Source organism: Micromesistius poutassou (assembly GCF_964030765.1).
Source record: "Micromesistius poutassou genome assembly, chromosome: 13".
NCBI lineage: Eukaryota > Metazoa > Chordata > Actinopteri > Gadiformes > Gadidae > Micromesistius > Micromesistius poutassou.
This window is the reverse complement of record NC_140283.1, coordinates 11,937,506-11,963,923: the sequence shown is the minus strand read 5'-3', so window position 1 is coordinate 11,963,923 and position 26,418 is coordinate 11,937,506. Positions and strand designations below refer to the sequence as shown.

At 42.6% G+C, this 26,418-nt stretch overlaps 4 protein-coding genes across 5 annotated transcripts in view; 2 read left to right on the top strand and 2 right to left on the bottom strand.

Moving 5' to 3' along the window:
- Nucleotides 1-31: 31 nt before the first annotated feature.
- On the bottom strand, nt 32-6,039 carry sephs1 (selenophosphate synthetase 1). Its single transcript, XM_084476768.1, has 10 exons — nt 6,011-6,039; nt 4,912-5,030; nt 4,186-4,282; nt 3,640-3,743; nt 3,427-3,534; nt 2,857-3,011; nt 2,458-2,548; nt 2,214-2,313; nt 1,398-1,610; nt 32-1,221 (listed from the first exon to the last, which is right to left on the bottom strand). The coding sequence occupies exons 2-10, from the start codon at nt 5,005-5,007 to the stop codon at nt 1,007-1,009; spliced, it is 1,179 nt and encodes a 392-aa protein (XP_084332894.1). The 5' UTR covers nt 5,008-5,030; nt 6,011-6,039; the 3' UTR covers nt 32-1,006.
- Nucleotides 6,040-8,188: 2,149 nt separating this feature from the next.
- bend7 (BEN domain containing 7) lies at nt 8,189-10,932 on the bottom strand (the record flags this gene model as incomplete). The annotated part of the gene is made up of 9 exons (XM_084476783.1): nt 8,189-8,238; nt 8,339-8,452; nt 8,535-8,652; nt 8,860-8,967; nt 9,117-9,460; nt 9,558-9,674; nt 9,794-10,123; nt 10,228-10,302; nt 10,869-10,932. 9 exons carry the CDS (start codon nt 10,930-10,932, stop codon nt 8,189-8,191), a joined length of 1,320 nt encoding a protein of 439 aa, XP_084332909.1.
- A 993-nt stretch (nt 10,933-11,925) lies between these two features.
- On the top strand, nt 11,926-17,718 carry prpf18 (PRP18 pre-mRNA processing factor 18 homolog (yeast)). Of its 2 annotated transcripts, XM_084476977.1 has the most exons (11): nt 11,926-12,087; nt 12,583-12,660; nt 13,110-13,136; nt 14,287-14,385; nt 14,473-14,586; nt 14,706-14,852; nt 15,259-15,327; nt 15,440-15,580; nt 15,678-15,749; nt 16,477-16,632; nt 17,176-17,718. In XM_084476977.1, the coding sequence occupies exons 1-11, from the start codon at nt 12,022-12,024 to the stop codon at nt 17,254-17,256; spliced, it is 1,050 nt and encodes a 349-aa protein (XP_084333103.1). In that variant the 5' UTR covers nt 11,926-12,021; the 3' UTR covers nt 17,257-17,718. The 2 variants fall into 2 exon arrangements, with proteins under 2 accessions (XP_084333103.1, XP_084333104.1); XM_084476978.1 differs by lacking the exon at nt 13,110-13,136.
- A 4,015-nt stretch (nt 17,719-21,733) lies between these two features.
- The window catches only part of LOC311357873 (uncharacterized protein), a gene marked incomplete at both ends in the record, with an annotated part of 8,161 nt that continues 3,476 nt past the window's right edge, over nt 21,734-26,418 (top strand). Inside the window, 2 exon segments of the mRNA XM_084477892.1 lie at nt 21,734-22,219; nt 23,924-24,100. Coding sequence (XP_084334018.1) covers nt 21,734-22,219; nt 23,924-24,100 — 663 coding nt within the window.

The window sequence follows — 26,418 nt, the reverse complement described above, 5'->3', positions numbered from 1 at the left end:
AAGCAAACATAAACCAGGGTATTCCAAGAGTTTTACTTTTTATTTTAGTTGAAAAGATGGGGATAGACTTGTTTCCAAATCCATCCAGGCCTTTTACAAAATCCTTGTATGAAGAATACTAGTCTCTCAACACTTATAAAAACAAATGAGCATTTGGCAGCTGTCCACTAGTCGGCCAAGCGATGCAACATGAGAATGGGACGGTTCATGACCTCTTGCTTATTGGCAACCCACACCTCCACATGATCAGAGTTAGAAACCAGCCCATTTACTGGGGGGTCATTGACGGGCAACTGGTTCGTTCCGCTGATTTTGCAACATTACTGGGGGAGGACACATTAGATTAAATCTTCTTTATGTTTCACATGAATCAATACAAAAAAAGTCAAAGTAAAAATAGCAACTATTCCGGTGGTTACACTACATCTTGTTAAAGGCATCTGTAACGTCGACTAAAACTAGGCGTGAAGTCCTGCACAACTCGAGTGGACACAGAAAACTTTGTGGGGCACATGAACCATCTGCTTGATGGGAGCACTTTTTGAAGAGCCGAGACACGCCTTACAATCCCGGGAACCAATCCGTGGCGTGCCCCTTGATCTTTTACCCCGATCCTGTTCTCACGAGGTGCCGCCCCCACGTTTCTCCGTTGGACGTAATGGAATCAAACGTCTGACACACAAAAGGCATATGGGTATTTTCTTTTCGTTTTGCTACCAAATGTTTATCATGTTTGCGGAGCCCAGTGGCTTCGGCGGGTGGGGGTGTGTGGGCCGGACCCTTGCGACTGTCCTGGTGAGCGGTCATTCGGCCAACACACACCAACCACCTCGGAGAGAGGGGTGTGTGTGTGTGTGTGTGTGTGCGTGTATGTGTGTGTGTGCGCGTGCACTTGTGAGTCTGTATATGTGTAGAACACTCTAGGATGGGTTTCTAGTTGAAGTGTCTTAAGAACACTCGAGCAGAGCTCTTCAGTTCGGTTCCGTGTTGCGCCGGGGGGGGGGGATTAAGAGGTGGCACCGGGGGTGGGGTTGACGTTCTGGGTGGCGGCCTGAGGCGCCACCTCTATGATCCGCGGCTTGTCGATGATGCGGGCGCTGCGGTTCCCCTTCTCCACGATGCCGATGATCCACGCCTGGTGGCCCTCGCCGTACTTGGGGGACTTGATCTCTGCGCAGAAGCGGGCCGCCTGCTCTCGAGGGAGACAGATGAGCAGGCCTCCTGGGGACGGAGTGGAGAGGCACGGGTTTAGTTAGAGGCGTACCTCGTGCACGTATAAAGGGAATGACCCACACACACCTTTCAAAGTTACATCTCATGCACAAATTTCTACAGGAATGACTGAGGCATTTATTTTCCTCTCTATGGTTCTATCATATACACACACACACACATACCTGATGTTTCCGGGCAGGTTCCATGCATGAGCCCAAACATGTTGCCGCAGGCCTTGGACACAGCGGCCATCTTGGCAAGGACCGGGAGGTTGTGGATGACAAACGACACCTCGCTGCGCTGTTGCCGCGCCAACGTCTGCGCGTGCCCCAGGATGCCGAACCCCGTGATGTCCGTGGCAGCGTGGGCGTTAAAGGTGTGCATCAGGCCCGCCGCTGCGAACGGAGCAGGAGAGGAGCAGGGTTCAAGACAGAGCCCGACCGGGTGACGGTGTCTGCAGCGCCAGGTCACATGGGATATACATGCAGGAGTAAACACACCCTAATGTAGGCTGAGGTAGGGTCACGGCTTGTAGCCTTATCCCGGTCTACCGCAACGCATTTTCTATCCTCCTACTTCTTATGAGATGTTTATGCCAGTCCCCGGAGTAAGAAGAATAAGAACATGAAAAGAAGGAGCACAACAAAGACGAGGAGTTTATTGACGTAGCAAAATCTGAAGCGTTGAACAGAAATGCATAGATCTCTATCAGCAGTCCCTGCCTTTCGCCTAGCTAACCAAGTGATACAGATATCGCTCCCTCAGTCAGAAGCTTGCTCGAAACTCCCGCCCGGTCCCGCCAATAAACACATTTACAGCAGCACACTTTTCAGGGCAGTCCTTTGTGAGAGATGAGATCACCTAGAACGAGGTTAGCGTGGATGGGTGAGGGAGTGATTGAGTATTGATCCATCAGGATTTCATTGGCAATAGAGGTAGTTTGCATGTATTGATGTTATTTGGTTCAGAAGCTAGCAAGCGAGACCAAAACCCTGTACCTGTCCTGTTGAGTCGAGCCATGTTCATCATAGCTTCGTGATAGGCTAGCTCCACATCTTCCTGGGTTACAACCAGCTTGATCTTATTCCACTTCTCTGGCTGGAGAAAGAACAGAAAAGACCATCAAACTACAGTGTTGAGAGATCATGCTGCTGGTGACCCACACTGTACAATATCATTATATCACAAAAAACGATGACAATGTTAACTGAATGGTAGGCATTTAGGAAGACAAAAACTTACAATATCAAGCCACTGGTGAACTGCCACTCCGACCTGCGTGCCCAGGGGCTTAGTCAGCACCAACACGTCCCCTGGTACTGCATTATCAGGCCTGGAAGCCAACAACAACAGGAAGTCCATGACACAAGTCAATGCAAATCAGATTCAATGTAATGCAATACAATAATCAGACCAGCCATAACATAAAAAAGTATACAAGGTAGGTAGAGGCATAGAAACCAAACATGCACCATACCACAAATACATGCTCAATACAACACATAATGAATCTTAATAATATTATGCCCTTAAAACGATATGACAGACAATAAAAGCAAGTTTTCATGATGATATAATTGAAGGACTGTGATTGAGAATATGCTCATAGAATATGCACACAAATGACAAAACGACACTTACATGATGAACTCATTGGGCTGGCAAACTGTGGTAGCCACGCCCCCCATTACCACCCAGGGGTTGAGCACTGTCTGGCCCCCTGTTACAGATGTGCCCGCTTCTTCTGACGCATCCTTGAAGCCCTGAATGATCAACGGCATCACCTTGTCCCTCTCCTGCGACCAAAACAATGTGAGAGACGGGTTGAACCACCTAGACAATCTACGTCTTGCTATATCTTTGCAAATGTGGCCTGTGTGTGGGTGAGTGTGTGCAAAGGATTAAAGGGGACATATCATACCACCAGGTGTGAGTGTGTTTAGCCGTTACAAGCTGTTTTGAAAATGTGCCGCTTCTGACATCACGCCCACCTGTGACGCCAGAAGCAGCACATTTTCAAAACGGCTTGTAACGGCTAAACACACTCACACCTGGTGGTATAATGTGTCCCCTTTAAGAAAATTTTAAAAAAGTATCCAATATGAAATTAAAGGTGACATTTACTTTTAGGTCTGGATCATTATTATGAATCTACCAGGAACAAAGATGTAGTAGGTACATTTCAGGCCTGAGTGCCAAGGTTTTTCTCACCTTCTCTGACATCTTGTTACTCACTCCCAAAAGCATGAGCATGTTGTCACATTCCGTCACGCCCATGGCATACAGGTCACTTAAAACATTGGCACAAGCTATTCGCCCCTGACAACAGAAATACACAGATCCCATTTGAATGAACCCTGAAGCAGCGATGTGCATGTTATTCATTGTATGGAATGGGATAGAAAAGGTGTCACTTCTCCTTACCATCATGTAGGGGTCGTCCACAATGGGGTAAATGTAGTCTGTTGTCTGGACCAGTGAAAGGCCCCCGTGTCTGAGTGGGATGACACAGGTGTCCATCCCTATGCCTGCAAATAATGAAAATAATAATGTAATAATAATAATAATACACAGACACAAATAGAGACACACCCTAAAGTTGACACATTAGATTTCTATGTTAGCAGTGCATGAGACGTAATGTGCGAACATAGTAGGTAAGGTAATAACAAAACAGGCCTATGTAGTAACCATAGACAGAAATGTTACCAATATGTAACTAAACTATGTATAATATAATTTAAGTAAATAGCCGCCAGTTAAATGTGAGATTAAAGGAGAATTATGTTAAAAAGCATTGGGCTACTACTACTACTACTACTACTACTATGTAATTATATGCATAAAGAATTTATAAAAAATGGGATAGTGTGGGAGGAAACGTATGGTCTATTACATTTCAAGGGTTTTTGCTGAAGTGTAGTGTTTTCTCATCTTTGAATACGTGTTATTGTTTCTGAATAGACATACCCAATCGGGGCATAACAGCTCCAAGAAACTGTTCATCCTCCTGATAGTGGTTCTCTTGTAGACTTTCCAGAAGCTTCTGTAAGACCTCCTGGGGAACCTGGTGTCAAAAGAATAAATAACATTGTAGTCTGTAACCAGAACATAAATGACAAGTAACAACAATAAAACCATATAAAATAAAAGTAGATATGATTTAAGAGCTATTTATTTGTTAGAAATGGCATAGCCAATGTCAGCAGTTAGAGTGCACTCACACTAGGCCATCTGTACCATGCCCGAGTACGTTTGCCCCGTAAAGTCTAGATCGTTTGGCTAGTGTGAGAACGCCATCCGTACTCAAGTACAGTTAAATTCCGTGGGGGGGGGGGGGGGTGGGGGGGTACTTGAATATGGTACAGGGCAACTTTGCCTAGTGTGAGTGTGCCCTGAGTGAGTGAAATCTGCTTTGAGATATCTGTTTTGTCAGGGAGGTTGTTTAATTTCAAGATATCACCCTCACTCTCTCGCTCACTTTACGACTCTCAAATCGTACCTTTGGCAGTGCCAGCTACCCATTTGTTAGGGAACAGGTAACTTAAGGGCTATTATTGACTCCCAGCAAAAATGCTCTGCCCCTACCTGCTCCAAAACAACTTGTGACTACAGTATTCCCAGTGGCTTTGCTAAAGTGGCCTAAGAAGCACACAGCGATAACTAATGGGTACAAAGGGTAATTTGGAAGCTTACCTTACAGCCGGTACCCTTCAGCTCAGCAAAACGTGTGAGTCTGAAGTTCTTGTCAAGCTCATAGCTCTCTGGGTTAAAGGACTCCCTCACAGACATGATGGAGAAGAGTGGGCTCTCACCTGATAGCAACATAAAGGAGAGATAAAACAAAAGGTGGGCATTGTTATTCTATTCACATCTAGTATAACGTCAGTCGATTTTGTAATTATATATGTTTTGTAATTGTGTGTTTTGTCTTTCTACCAGGCCCATTGTGTGTTTTTTTGTAAGTTATGTGGGGTCATTGTCATCAATGTAAGTTGAAACACTTCCATTTGCCTTCAGGGATATATAATGTCATCAAAATTATTACCACTATTACACTAAAAGCAATCTGATGATGATCTGCTAAGAATAAGCGTGTTTGACATAAACTCTGCCAGGCTTTTAAAATGAATGAATACGCGGCCAAGTACCAGCATTGGTGGTGCATTCAAGATCATAATACAGAAGATGCAGCATCTGCCAAATGTAATTGGACCCTTCAGCTGTCACTAGCTATACATGTGCATCATAAAAATAAAAAAATAGTATTTTTAATGAGGCGTCAATAGTTAATGACGAGCATGGCTATTTGTGTTTGCAAATCTTAGTATTGTTGTTGACCCGTCCTGCCTACGACTGAGTGCTAGCAAATGCTGATCAATGCATGCAGTGATAGGCCTAAGCAGCAGTGAGACACAATCAACTTGTAATGCAAACCATTACTATCTATATATGTGCCCAGATGCACCACAACTGTAACTAATTCATTGTACGAAAACGAAGGGAAAGCGCTTAGTAGTGAACACATTTAGTAGTTAAAAGTTACTAGAGTGCGAAGAACAAATATGTCGGCGGTGGAAAATTTTAACCCTTTAGTGACCACCGCCATGCGATGTGTGCAACATTAGCTGAAGTACCATTAAAAACAAACACCTAACATGCCATTTGTGAAAAGAAATAAAGGCATGCTGCAAATGAAATGTTAACGACGGCCCTTTACAGTGTTTTAGGACCAAGGGACAGTTATATTCTTGCAACATTTCCCCTTTAATTGCTATGACCAGTTTATCCTTACCTGTTTAACGTTAGCGCTGGATCCCGACAGAGGAGCGCGGACGCTACCAGAATGCATTGGGGAGGAACCCGGGCTTGCTTAAAAATAGCCTGATAGAAAATAATTGAGTTGCAAATTTATACTGAAATACTAGCTCTTAGTGATAAATTAAACCATAGCTATTGCAATACATATCATTTGATACATGTATTATTTAGCTTAACAACCCATTGGAATAAGACATCTATAACGATTCAAAAAGGACAACGACTAGGGCGCTCAAAGGGTCCTTCAGAAGCGCCGAGGCGGCTGTGATCATCCCTTTAAGTCCGGTTACAAAAATCTAAACGCGATGTTATGTACCTTTAATTTAGAAGGAAACACAACAAGAGCCATATAATCAACATTTTGCCTAATTGATAAATCGGCACACTGAACGAAAGTTACACATTGAGCAAATAGGGGGAGGCTTTGTCACAAAAATAGATAATAAATTTGATAACCATTGGATAATCATTACAAGAACAATTACAGAATGCCTAAAATAAAATTAAAAATATTTTTTTCTGTATGGTGCATGGAAGACAAAAATACCAACGCGCAAAGGCACAATCTAAATATTACGTGTACATTTACCATTTAAAAAGAGATGTTGACAGATTCAAAAAGTACAAAAATTAATTCTAGAATATAGCCTACTGCTATATAGAACAAGAGGGGATAGACAAGGGAGAAAGATCTTTTGACAGGACAAACATGTTTATTTTAAACACACCTATAACATTCAATGACCACTTACCACTGTCATCTTTTGTCGTAAATAACTAACCACACTTAATTAACTTTAACTAAAACAATGAGTAACCTACAGTATTACCATATGTGCAACCTGGGAATTGAGACCCAAGTATATGTGTTCTGCATAGTAGGCTGTCTATCAAGAATAATGGTTTCTGCATTGGACCAATGTAGAGAATAATCAAACGCTGAGCTTGATCTGAGGGGCCATCAGCCAGCATACAATTAGGCTATTAGGGGGAAATACATATATAGTATAAGCACAAGCAGCTATTGCAGAGTTCAAGCTGACAAACAACCATTTACTTCACATGACGTTGTGTAGGACATAGACAGTGTATTCAACAGGCCCATGGACCAATGGCTGATACTCACTAGCAGGTCACAAGCATTTTGAGCTAGCTGGAAACCTTGTCCGCATGATTGATGCAGAAAACCTAATAATGTAATAATGTAATAATGTATATAGGCTATAGCCAATTTTGGGATCTTGTGATGTGACATGGCTAGAACTTTATTGGGATGCTCTATAGGTTAAGAATAGTCCCAAACTCTACCAATAGAGTTGACTGGATAAACTGGGCCTGCCATTTGTTCAAAGGCACCAGGCACGGCGCCAGGATTTTTTCTCTCCCGGTGCTAATAGGGAGCTTGACCGATAGGTGGGGGTGCTAAGAAAATAATCGATTTTCACGACTTCAGTTACTTTATAAAGAGGTTCTGTTTTTTTTTCAATAAAAGCAGCTATGATACACAGGGGCTTAACTGGGGCTACACCGATTTTTGACGGGGCTATAGCACCCCCTAGCCCCGGTGTAGCGCCGTCCCTGAAAGGCACACTGGTTGCAATTGTTATAATTGCTAATATAGCGCCCCCCAATGGCCGACTCTACATCAGTGCGAGTCTACAAAACCGTAAAACAGGGTTTCCAGGGAGCATTTGTTATCCGACTGTAGTGGCAGGCACAGCTGGCTGGGTATTATCAGCAGAGATGATACAAAGGCAAACGGGAGATAGGATATAGAGAGTTCAATTATTATTAATTATAATTAAAGGGGTTGCTGCATGGAGAGGGTAATGAGTTGACATTTTAGAACACTGCATGAGAATTTCAAATGTCAAAAACGGGAGGTAACGTGGCATGGAATACATGCATGTGATACACTCATGAGATGGAAAATGGATAGAAGAGGACAACTCTGAAATAACAATACGTGTGCGCCAGCAAAGATGAATAGGATCCGCTGAATATAATTTATGGAATCATCAGAATCTGAGTATGTATCATTGTCGGGTAGGATTTCAAATACAAGGAATTTGTCTGTGTCAGTGATATACAGAAAATACATACAAAATACAAAACTGGGATGAAAGGGCTGTGTCATGCCATGTGCTAATGTTCATATGCAGGCTCTACTTGAGGAGGCTTTACTGGAGACATCTTCTGCATCTGGGATAACACAAAGAGCCAAACATTAAGAGAACCATCATCAGCCATGGATTTTAAAATCATTTTATCCCTAGAAGAGTCTAATAGTTAAAAGACTCACCTCTTTTCAGCCTCCTCCTGGCAAGTTTGATCTGATCTTGAAGGATCTGGACCCAGTCTCGAGGTCCAGGGAGCTTCTCTACCCTATGTGTAGTGCAGTACTTCTCAGTAAACCCTGGGCACAAATTAGGCAAAATCACTGCAAGTCCTCTGTTCCACTTACGAATTATATTCCAATTATATTCTGTTGCTCTAACCTTTAATTGCTCCCACAATGTTTTGGTCGAGACCCTTGCGGTTGTCGTTGAGTCCTCTCTTTCTCTTGCCATTGGGTAAGGAGTTAGCTAAAGTGCTATCATCAAAGAAAGCACAAACCTATACAAAGAGGTCAGTTAATACGATAATTGTTATATGTTCTTTTCCCAATTATATGCAACTGATATGCTAGAAAACACATTATTCTACTTTGAGCTATTATTAAGTCCTTATTAACTTGCATTGTACAGTTTCTTATTTTAATTCATATTTCATATGGTCTAAGCCTGGAGGATGGAGCATGGACTTAAATTAAATAAAGCTCACCAGTTTACGAAAGAGCAGGCTGCCAGAGCGAGTGTAGTTAAGCAGGATTGAGTCTAGCTGAGCTTTGGGAATAAATACATCATATTCCTCTGCAAGACGCACCGCAGGCTCCAAAGAAAACACAGACAGATCATAGTTCCAATGAATATGAAGCAAGTGACAAAATATCAGACATACAGTATATCCAACCACTAAAAGAAAAGGATAATGGGTAGCACACGATCTTTAGTCTGGGGGTAATGGGAATGTTACAATACCTCTTTGGGTTGAGGTCCACTGGCTTCACTTAAGAGAGGAGTGTGCTGGTGGTTGTTGGCAGCCATTGAAATGTTCTGCACTGCCAGTTTGATCATCTCTGCATGACCGGAACTCCCTTTCTGGTAGCCCTTGCTGTTTCCTGATTGCAGGGATGCGATCGGGGGTATCAGGGACACACAGGAGGGGGATCCAAGAGTGGAAACAGCAGCTCTTCGACCGGAAACATTTAGTGGGGCCATTTTGAAAACGGGCCTCCTCTTTCGGGCCCTGTGATGAGGAGCAGGGCCGGGTACGAGGTACGATTGTCGTGGTGACGCCGTCTGTTCCTGCTTCGCCAACAATGCTGGAAACACGTGAGGATGGTCATCAGAGGTTTGATTCGGGTCATGTTCCGTTTCTAATTATATCTGCCTGTTTGCTTTTTCTGTGTGCTTACTGACCTTGCTGAGTCTGCATTAGCCTCCGCATTGACCGTAGTTCCTGCAGAATGGCCTGCAACGTGCCCTGACAGTTGTGCATGCAGCAAGGGCCTTCTGGTGATGAGGGAGGGGGTTTATCTGAAGTTGTACAATAATGTGATATAATGTGTTACATGTGTGCATTGTTTTTCCATCTAGATCCTTGCAGATGTAACCAGTAAAACATATTTTTCTCATTTATAAGCATGAAAATCTACCATGAGCTTCATCCTTTGGATGGTTTTGGACCCTGGGTGCTGTGGAGCAAGTGGTGTCTTGGGTATATCTTTGCCCATTGGCTATGGGGATAGGGCAAGAAGATGAGGGCTCTGGTTCTGCTGCATGGGTCCAGTTATGGTTCTTTGGGAGATGGGGCAAGGTGGCAGGCGGTTGTACCCAACTCTGACCATAATCCTGGGGATCCTTTTTCAAGTCATCTCCTTTTGCCCCAATACGCTGATACATCCTGCCTGTTTTATCACTGAGAAGTCTCATCATCCCTGTAATCTGCCTCTTGATCTCTGTGCTCGGTTCCTCTTCTTCTTCAACTGAATGGAGAGGGGGCGAGGGTAGGAGGATTAAAAATTATATTTATATGTCTTCTCATAATTTGCGTTTATACCAGCATGAGGTTCATGCTAAGCTTATGTACCATCATCAACAGCAGCATCTTCAGACTCTTCGTTGGCATCTGTGCAACTGGAATTGACCAAAGGTGGGTCAAAACCTAAAGAAAGAATATGTTTAGTCAAATATCATTGCAAATTAAGAAAATGTACAACTGAAAATATTAGTAATGCATGCAAATAATAATAACTATAGTTGTCTTAAACAGCACATTATAACTAAATAAGGACATGTGACTTATTCTGGTATGTGTTGTTACATCAACCAATAAGGCCTCCTTCTCATTCGATGCAGCTTCTACCACCTGTAGGTGGGGAAGTAGCTTTATCAATGGATGGAGCCTAAATATAGTTACAAAACTGTAGACTTGCAGGTGATTAGTTCGGGAATATATTATATTCTATAACAGTGTTAAAGGCATTTTTACATTTTATTGTTTTTTATATTATCTCGTATATTATATTTACATTTAATTTCACTGAGAGTAATACCGGACTTTAATTAAGAGATTCCGATTGTCTCATTTATCGCATAGAAACAACAATGCTAGCGAAGTCGTAGTCGCCTCTTTTGTTTACAGTCGTCACTGCTTTCATACTGAGCCAGACACCCAGACAGAGGCGCGCATCTTGCACGGTCTCGCAACCAGACGCCTACCTTCATCACCTTCATCCGTGACCACTTTAAAGCTTTGTGACTTCCTTCTTCGCTTCCTTTCTCCGAACTCCATTTTAGGATTAATATGTAATCAGCCGTAGGGTCTGGAACCGATCTTCATAATATGCATTCACTGCATGTGTTACACTCACCCGGGCTTCCCTATTAATCACTATTTTCCCCCCCATCTCGATCCAGTAAACTGCAAATGCTCAGTAGGCCTATTCTGATATTTTTATGATAACATTTTTAAAAAAGAAGCTTTTAACTAGTGTCAAATATATTTCCACATTCAAGACCAGTCTGTTCCTCTGTATTCGATATGCAAATAAATTAATTACTTTATTATTAATAAAATCGTCACATCCCTTTGCGCCACCTCATGGTGTGCTCTCATTTGGTAACCACAACCACTGGCAAACATGTGCACAATCACTGGCAAACTCGCAATTAATCCAGGCTACAAAGCAGATAATTATTTAAGAATTGTTGTTGTTTTCGACCTTTAATTCTAATACTGCTATTAAAAGCCTACTAAATGCTAATTATAATGACAACTTTATCAATAAAAAAAACATTGGCAGCCATGTTCGTTACATATTTAGGAAAAATATAGGTAGGCCTACCTTTGAAACTTATTTTAAGTTAGCAAGAAAAAAGTTAACTTAATTTGTGAGAAAACTCAAACCTAGCTTTGCGGGTGGTTATTTAGTTAACCACCCGTTTCCGTTGTGACCAACCTTTTGACAGCTAGGCTACTTGTCACTAAAGCAATTTATTTATTTATTAAAAATTTTAATGGCCACCAAATAGGCCTAAATGTATTTCAAAATGCCCATGCAGCAACAGATCATGACACATTTCGGTTTTTAATCAAAAAATGTTATTCCTGCGAGACATAGAAAATCATTCTTTGGAAATACTGTTAGCAATGCAAGAACATTTTGATTATTTTGTTATGGAATGATGACATCATGTATTAAAGACAGAAACAGACAGAAAATTTGAACCACCTGATAAATCCCAGAAGACAAGTGACCCCGGCCCTCCCGGACAACTTCCGGGGCAATCTATCGTCCACACACTGTTGATTGTGTTTGACGACAACAGTATTTTTTTTGTGTGTGTTTGAGGTAAAGGGGAATGCTTTGAGTATTTTGACATGGATCTCCTCAAGGCTGAGATCGAGAGAAAGAGAAAGTTGGTTCAAGACAAGGATCTCGTAAATGTGAGTTGTTTGTTGTGTTACTGTAACCCACCGTTAACTACGATGCTTAGCTAGCTGCTACTACCCGTATTATTATGCCATCGAATAGTCCCCTTTATCAATATGATTTATATACATATGTCACGGCGGTAGAGTCGTTAAGGGAATGCTCGCTATAATAAAAAAAAAAAACTTGTATGCAGTTACTGAAATACGAGCAAACGGCAGATTGCAGTGGCTATTTTTGTAGCGTTAGCGAATCGAGCCTGACCATAACAAGGTGGAGCCTGGGCCCAAGGACTCCATTCTTAGTTTTTTCCATTAGTTCCATGTCGATTACTTTGCAGCACTATTTGTTAATACTAAACGAGTGTTTATGACCGTTATTAAATTAAAACGAAAAGAAGGATCCGAATGGTAGACTTTTTCGCCATTTACATTTTGATGGTTGCCTAGCTATTCTTCGATGTATATTTTACATATTTGCTTAAGTACTAACAAGACGTTTTCTTCCAGGATACCAAGAAGTACTTCAAAAGAGCGGACCTTGCCCGTAAGGAAGAGGAAGATTATTACAAAAGATGTGGTTATAAAGTAAGTAAACAACAACCCATAGACCAAAGGAGCGCAAATGCAGATTGTGTTTTGAAACGGCTTGATTGGTTTTAGATATTTGTTTCTGTCAGCACAACAGAGATATTTATTTAACAAACATGAATTCCATAACACAATGACACGTGTATCATGAGAAAACAATGAATTTTGTGCAGTAAAATGAAACGTAACAAACTACATACAAAACAAACAATGGTTATTCAAATGTATACAAAGGTCATTTTATATAATAAACCTGCAGTTTTTCTATCCATGCATGCAATCTAAGCTTTCACTATTAAGCCTATATTTGGGTTTCATTTTGGTGTATTGTCCCCAAGATCAGAAGAAGCACAAGAGTTGCCTGAGTGGTAACTTTAAACAAGTGTTTGTTTCTGTGTTTACTGTGCCGTTTCTCTCCAACCTCTGTGTACTGCCTGCGTCTGTAGGTTCAGCGACAGACCACTGAGAGCCAGGTATGGCATGGTACAGTCATGATGATAGACAGTGCATGAAGCAAGGAGAAGATGGACTCTATTTCCAAATGTCTCCCTTTCCTTGGCACCTTCTGTATTTACCAACATTCAGGAATTATTATCCCAAATCATTGGCAAAATCAGAATGCCTTTGGCTAGTATTTGGGGCCTTTGACGTTTGCTGTGCTTCTTTATTTGAGATTGGCTGTTAAGAGATTGAATACAGAACTCCCTACATTGTACTACTTTTACTGGCTAGCTGGTTTGAAAATCATTAACATACATACTTTTTCAGAGGCCATTTAAAGCACTGTGAAGGCCAATCGTGACGCTGTATAAGGTTATGTTACAAGATCAAAACAAACCTCCACTGAATCCACTCCACTCCACTCCAAAGAATAGTTTTTTCACGTCTACTGCTACCTTGTTAAAATGAATGAAGGGAGCAAGGAAAGGAAGCGTGGGGGAAAACTGGATTACAGCATGATTCACTGAAATGGATACAATTTCTGCAAATAACAGAAAATGCCCACTTATTGTTTTGCCTATTTGTCAGCAAAAGCAGCTGTTTTTCGTGTCATGTTTTTTTTTTTTTTTATCCACCACTTGCAAAGTGTGCATTTTGCATTTATTTGCAAAAACACTGGGCAAAATGCTTTCATGTTGCGCATTAAGCTCAGCAATAGGGTATTATTGCACTGCAGTCTTCAAACCATTTTCTATACATTTTCAATGTTAAAATTATGTTATTTAGATTGTGATTTTCATACCACAATTGAAGACTGCTAACATGCATGTGCCAATGAATGCATGACATGACGTCATCAGAGAACATTTGAAATGAGCATAGTTTAATAGGACAAAAAGCATTTTTCCTCATAGTTGACATCCAGCTGGATTTTTATTTTTAAATCTCAAATCTTTTTGTTTTCCCTTTCTTTGCGCATGAATTAATTTCCACCACAAGAGTTCCACCAGATTAGAGTTCTTCCAACCAGAAACCAGAATGGCAGATTGAATTCCCTCGTACAGCAGCTTGAGAGTCCGTGTGTTCATGCGTGTGGGTGTGTCTGTGCTTACGTGTGCGCCTGGGTGTTGGCTTATTATATTGTTGTAAAACTCATTCTTCTACCGCCGGGTTTTTCTCCAGGTTGCCAAGGCGGAGGATGCACCGACCCCCTCAGCCGTTCCGGTGATGGAACTGGAGCTTACGGAGGAAAAGCTACCAATGTCACTGTCCCGTCAAGAGGTAAGCCATGAACCCTGACCATCCATCATCCACCTGTGCCTGTCTAGGTCTCTCACATGATGTATGTTTCTGCTGTCACTCGGCTAGGTCATTCGGCGGATGAGAGAACGAGGTGAACCAATCCGTCTCTTTGGAGAGTCTGATTATGAAGCCTTCCAGCGACTCCGAAAGATTGAGATCCTGGCCCCAGAAGTCAATAAGGTAAGGGCCTCAGATAACCCATTGCTAACATGCTAATCACGACTGAATCCAAATGGATGGGGAATAATTACCATTCTTATATCTCTCATTCGACTCTTGCTCTCTCTCACTCTCTCTAGGGATTGAGGAATGACCTGAAAGCAGCCATGGACAAGATTGACCAGCAGTACCTGAATGAGATTGTAGGGGGTACAGAAGCAGGAGAAGTCGACACACAGCATGATCTGAAAGTGCACGAGGAGCACACAACCATTGAAGAGCTAGAGGTTTGTAAAATGGTTAAATTTCAGTTCCATAATTCATGTGTAGGTTAACACAGGGTCAATGTGGTACAATGAAATGGGTTGTAGAAAACAACACTGGACCTCAGCAGTAAGAGCACCGGTCGCAATAACTGTAGTTGTGGAAGGATAAAAAATGCCATACATTAATAAAAATGATAAGTGTGTGTGTGTGTGTGTGTGTGTGTGTGTGTGTGTGTGTGTGTGTGTGTGTGTGTGTGTGTGTGTGTGTGTGTGTGTGTGTGTGTGTGTGTGTGTGTGTGTGTGTGTGTTAAAATGAGGAATTATATGTCAAAGTGACCGTGTATTCAGAAGAATTGCACATAGGTATTCCTGGTACATAAGCAGCAGAAATGGTTCATGGTACATGGCTGAATCTTGTCTCTCTCAGGTTCTTGGTAAAACTCTGGGTACAGGAGATGATAGTGGAGACCAAGGTGTCATTGACAAAGTCCTGAAGGTAAGACACTTTGAAACATGCCCTCTAGAGGGAGCTGTTGCACAATATATATTGGTATGATATTTTTGTTTGTTTTGAAGTAATAACAATAACCATAACTTTATTGTGGTAGTTCCTGCTGGGTGTTTGGGCCAAGGACCTGAACAGTAGAGAAGACCACGTGAAGCGCAGTGTCCAGGGCAAGCTGGCCAGCGCCACCCACTCCCAGACAGAGACCTACCTGAAACCTCTCTTCAGAAAGCTGAGGAAGAAGGTAGCTTTCCTCAGAATTACATTCATATCTGTTTACTTATTTGATTAATTGTTGGAGGTTTCTTAAAATAATTGTATGTTCATTGTCCGTCTTTCAGAACCTACCTGCTGACATCAAAGAATCCATCACAGACATCATCAAATTCATGTTGGAAAGGGAGTATGTCAAGGTAAAATGATTAATTTGGAAAACAATTGCTGTGTGTTTACAGTGCTTACACGAACATACACAATGTGTTGTTCTTGGGCAGTCTACGGGTTGGAATAAAGGCTAAATGTTGTTATCACTCATGTGTTGAGTATTGAGAGGGATGTGTAGAGTCTACTGGATAGAACAAGTCAATCAAATGATAAACCTTAAACAAACACCTGACCTTGATGGAACATTATGAGGTTTCTACCCAGCTGCACTAACCCTGTAGTTCTAGTGTTGTCTATTATTGTAGCTTTATGGTGCTGAACCAGCCCTCAGCAACGTACAATGTTGTCAGCCTCTTGTAAAAATTGGTAATGTCAAAAACAAAAGTTTTTTTTTTTTTTTGCAAGTCCCCGTCCACCATGTCAATAAAAAAAGCGTTATTTTCAGTCGGTTGAAATTGCTATTCAGGCGTTCACCATCTACATTTCTACAATCTGATGTTGGGGGTTTTAGACAGCTTTCCTGGTTACCCGGTAACTGGCAAAACTGGCTGTAATAATTAACGTATGAAACAATTAATGCACATAAAGAGTCCATATGAACATCTTATCTTAAATGTTTTAAACATTGTGCATTTAAGTCGAGATTTGGCCCAGTATCAACACACATCACTGCCACGTTACCCAATTCATCACAATTAATCTAAAGTTGTTTTATGGTTTTCCTGTCCTGAGGATGCTGTTTTCCTTCTCCCCCAGGCAAATGATGCATACTTGCAGATGGCAATCGGTAATGCCCCCTGGCCTATTGGTGTGACCATGGTGGGCATCCATGCTCGTACAGGACGAGAAAAGATCTTTTCCAAACACGTGGCCCACGTTCTCAATGACGAGACGCAAAGAAAATACATCCAGGTGACTCCTCCATACAGTTTGTGTGTCTGTCTTTCTGTGTCTGTGTGGTGGGGAGATATTGCTGTTGTCAAATCAAGACAATGCTGTGAGTAATCTGCCCTGGAGGGAAGCTGTACATTGTTGCCGTTTCAGTATGAATGGGCAGCACCTGGCAAATATTAGTTTAAAGGAAAAAGAAGGACAACGTTTGAGCTTTTTTGACATTGATCCAGCATAGTGTGAGCATGACCTCGATAAAGGAATGTGTAGCGTTCCCTGAGTGCAAGTTGAATAACAACCCACATCCTGTGTTCCTTTCATATCCTTTCCTGGGATATTTCATTTGTTATGTAAGCCCCTAGCCGTTGGAATGCCCTGGAATGCTTTCGCAGACCCTTTTACGTAACCTTATGAAGGTCTTTCTATAGACGTGCTGTCATGTATTGCTCCCTTGCTCATTCTGTGTGCATTGCTCGTGTTTTTCTTCTCTATATTTGGTGCATTTAATTGAATGCATCATCAAGTTTCTTGTGCTTTACAAAACATATTTGAATGCTTCCTCAGGGACTGAAGCGGTTAATGACCAGCTGCCAAAAACACTTCACCACAGATCCATCCAAGTGTGTGGAGTACAACGCTCTATAACCTCCAAAAACCTGCCTGACCACCGCTGGAGGACATGTTTCAACATCCGATCTGCATCATTGTCTGAGGATAGCTGAACCATGCTGTACATAGTCAGAATACCAGCTCATTTTGTGAACTCCCATTACACCCTAAAGCATTGTAGACCTTTCGGCTCCCACTTAGGAAAATGTACAAGACCAAGTCATGCCTGCCAATTTGTGACAGCAGGTCAAATGTTCAGCACGCCCCAGCCTTCTTGCATCTTTTCTGTAAGAGGTTTGGGAAATTAAACAGGGGTCTAAAGGATGAATGTTATTTGCTTTCAATAGATGCATTTGATACATTTGGGCTCATTTTGAAAATTACATTTGCTCACTTAGGCCCATATGCTTGCCTTACCTTTTTTGTTTAATTGTTTTTCCATCAATAGCAAATGTCCTACCTGTGTAGCTGAATAATAAAGTACGTTTAGAAAATCTATTTCAAGAGACTTTTCGATTGTGTTGGAACATGCCTGTGAGCTTATTTGTACATCTTGAGTTTTGTTTAGACCGTTGAGTAAAGGCCATTCAATTCACGTCAGACGTGCTATTTTGTAAGAGTAGACACTGTTGAAACATATACTCAAAATGTTTTACGCACTGAAGATGGTGAAATCACACTGTGACCAGTGGTTGCCACGGTGATTTGTTCTGATCCTCGTAGATAATAGTTGGTCCTCGGCCGACTCGCGTCACTAAACTGAAGTCGGCTGTGGTACACGCGTCACTTTCCAAGTCACCCGGAGACCCTGATGTGAATAGATGTCACTACAATTACAAAAACAACTTTTAAAAGCATAATATTCTTGGAAACAAGCATGGAACCAATTTAACAAGTGCGTATTTTACTCGAACTGCACGCACACAGTGCTAACAAGTTAGCACTTCCTCTTCCTCTTGTAATGACAGAAGCATGCCTCTTCAATTCGGCCTGGCATTTCTAGTACGGCCTTGGATTGAAATCTACAGTTTGGATTGAAACGTAGCCTACATAGGGTTAGGGTAACCCTCCCCTCGACAGGATCTGACTGGAAAAGGAGAATTTATGATGAGAGGTACAAAACATCAGTTATTAGGCTACATGTAATACAATTAGGGATATACATATGATAGTTTGCTCTTTGTCAAAAGGTCCTAGTATGTTTTTACTATATTACAATATGGCAGATTCTGTAGCCATATTATTGCCGCACGGCAGCCAAATTCTCTCGTTTCTCTGATGACCTAAATCGTACGAATATAGGCCGGGTAGAGTATAACTCTCATTTCAATGTCCGGATATTCCGTTTAATTATGTAAAGTAACGCAAATATGCTGTTTGTACTCTGTAAGCCCTATATGCTCTGCATTCACCTAGCAACACCTCCATTTAAGAGGACTTTCAGATAGACTATTCTTGTGGCAAAAAAAATAAAAAAGGGCCTCTGTTCTATCTTTCTCTGCTCAAGGTTGAGATAGTATGGAAGATAGAGATCAGAGAGATACTGTAGATTCACTCTGATTACTGTTAATTGATTTATTTATAATTTGTATAAATAACTTAATAATTGTTTATCTTTAATAAATGTATTGCAATGTTCAAGTGCTTCAGCAACATCACATACAATACGTAACATTACCTTTATTTAACTGAAGCTTTTATCCAAAGCGACTTACAATAAAATCATAATGATACAACCCAGGAATACATACGTAGTTAAATAAACAAAATGCTTCAAGTGCTTAATTTTAGAAACAAGAGACGGATAGTGTTGTGGTTTTTTGTTTTTTATTCATGGCCTAAGATGCCGTCTGAACAGATGAGTTCTCAGTCTGCAAAGGAGAGGCCACAGGTTTTTGCTGATTTCATTGGGGAGCTCGTTCCACCATTGGGGAACCAGGACAGCAAACAATCAGGATTTTGTTGAGCCGCAGCTGGGGCCCCCTCATAGTGAGCGAGTAGACAGTCATTCGTCCGTTGCTAAGCATAGCAGAGAGGCTGGGATGTATTATTTGACCATGTCCTCGATGTAGAATGGGCCTTAGCCAATCGCAGCAGGTAGGCATGTATCAGTGATTTGAATGAATTTGATTTGAGCAGCCACCAGTAGCCATTGCAGAGTGCAGAGGAGTGCTGTACTGTGGGAGAACTTGGAAATGTTGAAGACCAGCCACTGCATTCTAGATGAGCTGCAGAGGTTGAATGGCACATGCAGGCCAACCAGCCAGAATGGAGTGACAGTAGTCCAGACACGAGATGACAAGAGCTTGGACCAAAACTTGCGTGGCCTTCTGGCTGAGGAACGGACTTATCCTCCTGTTGTGGAGCATGACTCGCCAGGAATGGGACACCACTGGGAGTTTTCTATATTGATGGAGAGGTTGTTGATGGTAGATACCCTGCAAAGAAGGGGATCTCAGTCATGTCCAAATGGAGCCTCAGGTGGCGTTTGAGCCTCATAATAAGCCAGACACTTAAAAATACATTATTAGTTATGAGTCATCTACATAGCGGAAGTGGAAGGAAAATCCATCTGAGTGAATGACATAACCAATGACTTGGACTACAGAGAGATGAGGATGGGACCCAGAACGGAACCCTGAGGGACCCCAATAGGGAGACTGCAAGATTCAGACACAGATTCTTTCAAGGTTACCCAAGTGGGATCCTTTAGGTAGGATATGTACTGTCCCGGTTCATATCCTACCTAAAGGATCCCACTTACAGGGTAACCTTGAAAGAATCTGTGCTGCTCCCAAATGCTCCCAGCTTTTGGAGGGTGGAGAGGAAGATCTGGTGGTTCACTGCATGTGTCCAACGCTGCCAAAAGGTCCAGCAGATTGAACACGGAGGAGTGGGATGCACTTCAAGCAGTGTGTAACATAAGTAACACATATTATATTACCTTTATATATGTCCTGCTAATGAAGCCTGTATTGAATTTAATTGAGGTTTGTAGAACTCCGGAATACAATAATAGAAGAAATACTGAATAGACTGCACAATGATCTTCACCCGATAATTTTGTCTTCACGAACCTCAGGCTGGCTGCTCCCTGTCATTCTCTTCTCTCTTCACGAACAGGCACATGGGCACCTGGTTAAAACAGAAGGTCAAATGGGTGGTGCAACATACAGGGAGGTACCGCAAATGGCATGAAGCTTTGGAGAAAGCTCTCCTTTCAACAGAACAGACCTTCCGTCTGTTCTGCACACACACAGCCATGGCAACACACACAGGTCTTGTAGTGGCAGTGGGTGCCATCCACCCAACCCATGTGTGTGTGTGTGTGTGTGTTTGCATGTGCTTGTTTGTGTGAGTTTTTCTGTGTGTTTATCAACCTCCAACCTCAACACTATATTTTTCAAGGTGTTCATTATTCTAAATGACAAGGGTCATTTTGATAGGTTGGTTACCTGGCAACTACTTGCTTGTTTACCATTTCACCGGAATGTCTTTGTCTGCATCTGCAAGCCTCAAGGCCAGGCTGATATTCTTTTCTAACAAATTAAGCTCTTTATGTATTTAGCCACACTGTCTTTATGTGACACATAACTCTCTTGATTTGGAAATCAATAGGCCCTGCTTTAATGATCACAAAGAGAGCCAAACTATCTCTCTCTCTCTCTCTCTCTCTCTCTCTCTCTCTCTCTCTCTCTCTCTCTCTCTCTCTCTCTCTCTCTCTCTCTCTCTCGCTGTCTCTCGTCATGGGTCATATTTTAACTACCGAGGCGTATACTGATGTTGGCATGACGCGCGTCATAGTGTCTACGAGACGGGGCTTAAAGGTCAGCACGACATATTTAAGTCGCGTTTAGCTGGTAATTGGATATGTAAGGGCGTCAGCTGCAGTTATCGTCACACCTGCAGCGGTCAAATAACAGACAGGGGTTTAAAGGGATGATATTAATTAATAAATAAAAAATAAATTGCATAACGTTTTTTAATCAACGTTTATCCATTAATGGCACGAGGCTTATAATTAAAATCAGATGATCAACGTATAGACTAAACCGTGTTGGCATATGCCTATACCCCCTGGTGGCTGATAGCCTGTGTTGCTGTGACATTGGTTGTCCATTCCCTCCCAAAGGAGGGAAGTGAGGAGCTGTGAGTGGGCGGGTAAGATCTGTCTGAAACGGCGAATCAATACTTTATTATGCCTCCAAGAGCTCCACAGTCTGTGCGGATCACACTAGCTGACCGGGGGTTAGTTGTTTTTCTTTTGTGTAAACTAATAGTGCCTACCTGCACACTCGGAAATCGCGAACTTTCTTTGCACTCTGCCGGCGCCTAGCACTCGGTTCGTTCTGTATGTCTTGGGGCATGCTTAGAGACGGAGCACACCGACGGGACCTACCACGGAGTGAGACGTATACATGCAAATCGGCAGTTGAAGGCACATTAAATCACACAGACACATAAATCGTACCACGTACCACGTTTGGCACAACCGCTGACTCAAACACTCAGCATGGGCGGAGAACCCCCCGGAGTGAGCAGCAGCAGCAGCGTCGGCGAAAGTGCAGAGGAGCAGTACCAGGCTTTAGCCTTCGACACCGCCGTCAGTACTCTGGTGGCTGTAGCCGTGTACGTGGTGGTCAAAGTCAGCCTGGATGGCTTCAGACAGTGGCGCTCCAAGATCTCCGTGTTAATAGTGGGCTCGGGACCGATCGGCCTGACCGCAGCGCTGGTCGCTGTCCGCTCGGGGAAGGTGCTGAAGCTGACCGTGCTGGACGAACGGTGCCGGAGCGCCCTGCTCTCTCGCCCCCAGCAGATCGCCCTGGACCCCCGCAGCGTGGGGTTTCTGCTGGGGCTAGGGGTGGACTTTGATAACATGGAGGGGTGCTGGCACAACGAGCACTTTTTCACCAAGATCGGGGTGTTTCAGGAGTATCTGTTGAGCATCTTGGAGCAGAAGAAGCAGAATGTGGACGTCCGTGTGCAGCTGGGAACCAAGGTAGTCGCTTTTCTTTGCTGTTTTAGAGTTGACGATATTCGATTTCCTTGTTTTTTTTCGAGAGTGGGAGAAAATGACAGACATAATGGGTGAGAGAGGGAGGGAGAGAGCGACAGCCAGCCAGACAGACCGATAGACTGACCTGCAAACAAACAGAGGGCACTACATTTAGCGAGGGAGAGAGTGAAGGGGCACACTATATTTAGGGAGAGAGACACTCAACTTCAATATCCCATTGTGTCTCAAACATTTGTTTTTACCAACTGGCCACAAAGCCAGTTATTTTTTGCAAATGCACGGTTAGTAGTGAGTATCTCTTCAATATGAAAAAACGAATTTTAAAGATTATAATGTCCCATAAGATTTTTATTTCTCACGTAGGCCTACACTCTATGATCTGTAGATGTCTAAACCAGCCGTGATAGTATTTTGGATAGCTTGTTATGTAATCTGCTCGGAGATCTGAAGGAAGACAAGTCTTTAAGAGGATTATTTAGACTATAATGAAATCAAATTGAACAGATGTTATCTAAAAGGATTTGGGTGTTATCATTAAACACGTGTTTCGATTAAAAAAAACGATTCGTATTCCCTGTTTAAAGGTCACCCTAATGACTCGCAATTGCATACTTTTTTGCCCACTTTAGATTCCAATAAGCCAATATATTTTTTTCATCTGTTAATAACATCTTATGACTTGTACATCATATTTTAGGTCTTACACGAATTCCGAATGAGAGATAAGAAAAACATTCGGCTCCCAAGCAATATTTCTCGTTGAAATTGGTCGACATTTAATTTGTGAACATGGCGATAGTAACTATGGTGACATGAGATGTGTGTTGCATGGCCAATGGCATGAGTTTAATTTTTCATTGCATGACGGTTTTTTCAAATTTTAATTAACATTATTGATTATTATCTGGATGGATGGATGGCTTGGCCGCACAAGGAACTCATTTAGTGTATGTATTTAACCCACAGTGGCATCAAACCAGAGGCGCACAGACAATCTATATTGACACAACATTGACACGACACACTCTCTACAACGCTCAGAGACACAGGACAGCTCCCTTTGATCACAGTCCACCTCCATTCCATTTAAATTCACTGCCAACTCATTCCCCATGATAAGCAAGCGGCCATTGCGTTTGATGGGTGTCTCGTTTCTCTCTTTAGCTTGCCAGGATGTCTTTTGATGTAAACGTAGCCCTCATAAAAATAACTGTCCTCTACAGTCAAACACATCGTTCTTGAACTTCTGATGAGTCATGCTACCAACGACACATCATCACTGTGTCTGGATGTCCAGAGTAAACAGACTCCTTAGCTTCTCTGCATGCTCTGCCTGCTGTTACTTCTGCAGAACCAGGGCAAGTCAGAGTCACTGATCCATGCACGGTTACTACAGGGATGTTCTCTAGGTAGGACACAAGATGGCCCCCCCCCCCCCATGTTGTCCCCTAAAACAATCAGGGTGACACAGCTGTGTCAGGCACACAGCATGCATGCATGCACAGCTGTGTCAGGCACACAGCTGTGTGGATCCTTTGTAAAAGAGTACACTGCTATGCAAAGAAACAAGATGGTTGGGGGTTGGGGCGGCGGCAGGGGATGGAGAACCAATCACCAATGAGTATGAGCAGGAACACTATTAACTGTACAACTGATGCAGCCCTCCTTCTGTTCTCCTTCCATTAGTTCACAGAGGAGTACCTGCACCGTCTCCCCCGTCCCCAGTGGCCCCGCGTGCTGGTGGTGGCCGACGGCTCGTGCGGGGACTCCTGCTCCGTGCTGGGGATCAGCTCCGACTACACTGTGGAGTCCTGCCAGGCCTATGGAGCCAACGCCACCATAGAGAGGCTGGACCAGAGACAGGTCTGGAGGAACACACACACGTCAAGCACCACAATCACACCAGGCATGCATGCATGCATACACCAACACACACACACACACACACACACACACACACACACACACACACACACACACACACACACACACATATATCACACAATGCACAGAAACACACACACACACACACACACACACACACACACATACACACACACAAACACAGACATACCCACATGCACACAGAATGGACCAGAATGGAAAGTTAAACCCAAAACAGTTCCCCATAGAGACATGTCTGGAAAAACACGGCGCACACACACACACACACACACACACACACACACACACACACACACACACACACACATACAAACACAGATGCACTAATGTACTAATGGAGGCAATAGCTGGTCTTCACACGCTAGGTTGGGTAGCAGGTAAACAGGTTGGATACTAGACACAGGATATTGCAAGGTAAACCATACCTTTGTTTGGCCCCATGGAGCTGATCTGGGTAAACACCCCCACTCTGTGCAAACACCCAGCCATCAGCCAATAGAGGAGATACTCTCTTAATACCAACAGCCAGATTTTACCACACTGTCACATCCCTCTAGTGCCAGCAGCCATAAACATCCTCCTAAGCCTGGTTCCAGCTGTTTTTTTTATGTTTAACCATGGCCCCAGGCCAATCAGTTATTCTATTGCTTTGGTCTGAAATCATGTTTTGATATTCATTGACTGTGAGGGCATTTGATAGTTGTTCACCACCAAGTGTTGAACCAGATAGGGTGACAAAGTCAGCTTAACCGCAGTGTACACACACCTTCTAATGCCTCTGTACACATCTTCAGCGGGGTACCCGGATTCATCTGGTGTTTCGGGTCTGTCAACATCATACACCCTCCTCAGGTGACCCGGTCATGGGGTGTATTATCTGATTATGTATTATCTGAAACTGAGAACAATATATTGCAGACCTGAAACCAAACACATACCTTTGTGTTTTGAAGCAATGTGTGTGTGTGTGTGTGTGTGTGTGTGTGTGTGTGTGTGTGTGTGTGTGTGTGTGTGTGTGTGTGTGTGAGCAAATACCAGCGCTTACCAGATGACCTGAGATGATACCCAGGCTGATCACGTTCTTCTCTCGGGGGGGACAGGGGGGGGTGTTACTGTGTCGTATATTTTTATTGTTTCTCCTCCTCCTCCTCGCTGGCCATTTCCTGCTGTTATTGAATTTTCCTTCCTGGACATGACCTTGTTATTCAAGCTTATTCTATCTTCTTCATGCCCTCTCATGCTCATAATACCTAATCCCTCCACCCTCTCACTTCCTCTATCCATCTCTCACTCCTCCAACAGACATGCTGTTAATGTAATTGGCATGAAATGTGGAAGAATAAAGGCCAATTGCCAATAACTTTGACAAGGATATTTACTAAATATATATGCTCACTGATCACTGTTCTGATGACAGTAATACACACAGACATGTCTATATGGTGAGAAGCGAATAGGTGTTAGTTGAGTGAAAGGGACTGTAAATATATTATTTAATGTTGTCTCAGGATTCTGATATAATCACACCTAATTTTACCTAACCTTATATATTCACATTAAAATTAACCTAATTTTATCTAACCTAACCAAACCTAATCTACCGGTGATCTATTCCAACACAGTCTAATCTAACCTAGATTAGATGTTGGATCCAGCAGTCCCGCTATGTTGTATCAGAACTTCTGGGGTGATTGCACAGAGCCTGTGCCAGAAACCAGAAACTGCATGGGGCAGAGTTACCCCTTGTTCCTCTTAAGGATATATTCTACAGATAAAACTGGTCAATATGAGTGGAGGAAGCTTTCAGAAGGGGATTTTAATGAGTGAATATCTACAGGGGCCAGTCTACTCGATCTACATGTTCGTTTGAAACCTTTACAGTCACCATTTGACTAGTGATGGCTAACTTTGTGTTCACTAATTACACACTTACAGATCCCTACCTCCAGCAACCAGATTGTTTGAATCAAATACGAAACAAAGAACAGTGAAATGCCAAGTCATGATATGAACTGGTAAACCCAACCTAACTTTACCTAACCTCATCTAACCTAATCTAATCCAACCTAACCTAACCTATCGTAATATTTTCTACTGGACCTAACCTCATCTAATCTAATCTAATCTAATCTAACCTAACCTAGAGTTATCTTTTTTCACGCAACCTCACCTCACCTCATCTAATCTAATCTACACCAATGGACCTAATATAAACTCTTCCAATTTGACCTAACCTCACCTCATCTAATCTAATCTACACCAACGGACCTAATCTA

Bases quoted from the DNA above. Each gene is read 5' to 3' on its own strand.
- sephs1 (XM_084476768.1), bottom strand. From the start codon at position 5,007: ATGTCTGTGAGGGAGTCCTTTAACCCAGAGAGCTATGAGCTTGACAAG. The intron at 4,283-4,911 runs GTAAGCTTCCAA...TTTTGACACCAG, and splicing joins TGAAGGGTACCGGCTGTAAG to GTTCCCCAGGAGGTCTTACA. The intron at 1,222-1,397 runs GTATGTGTGTGT...CTCCGTCCCCAG, and splicing joins AACCTGCCCGGAAACATCAG to GAGGCCTGCTCATCTGTCTC.
- prpf18 (XM_084476977.1), top strand. From the start codon at position 12,022: ATGGATCTCCTCAAGGCTGAGATCGAGAGAAAGAGAAAGTTGGTTCAA. The intron at 14,587-14,705 runs GTAAGGGCCTCA...CACTCTCTCTAG, and splicing joins TGGCCCCAGAAGTCAATAAG to GGATTGAGGAATGACCTGAA. The intron at 15,581-15,677 runs GTAGCTTTCCTC...TCCGTCTTTCAG, and splicing joins TCAGAAAGCTGAGGAAGAAG to AACCTACCTGCTGACATCAA.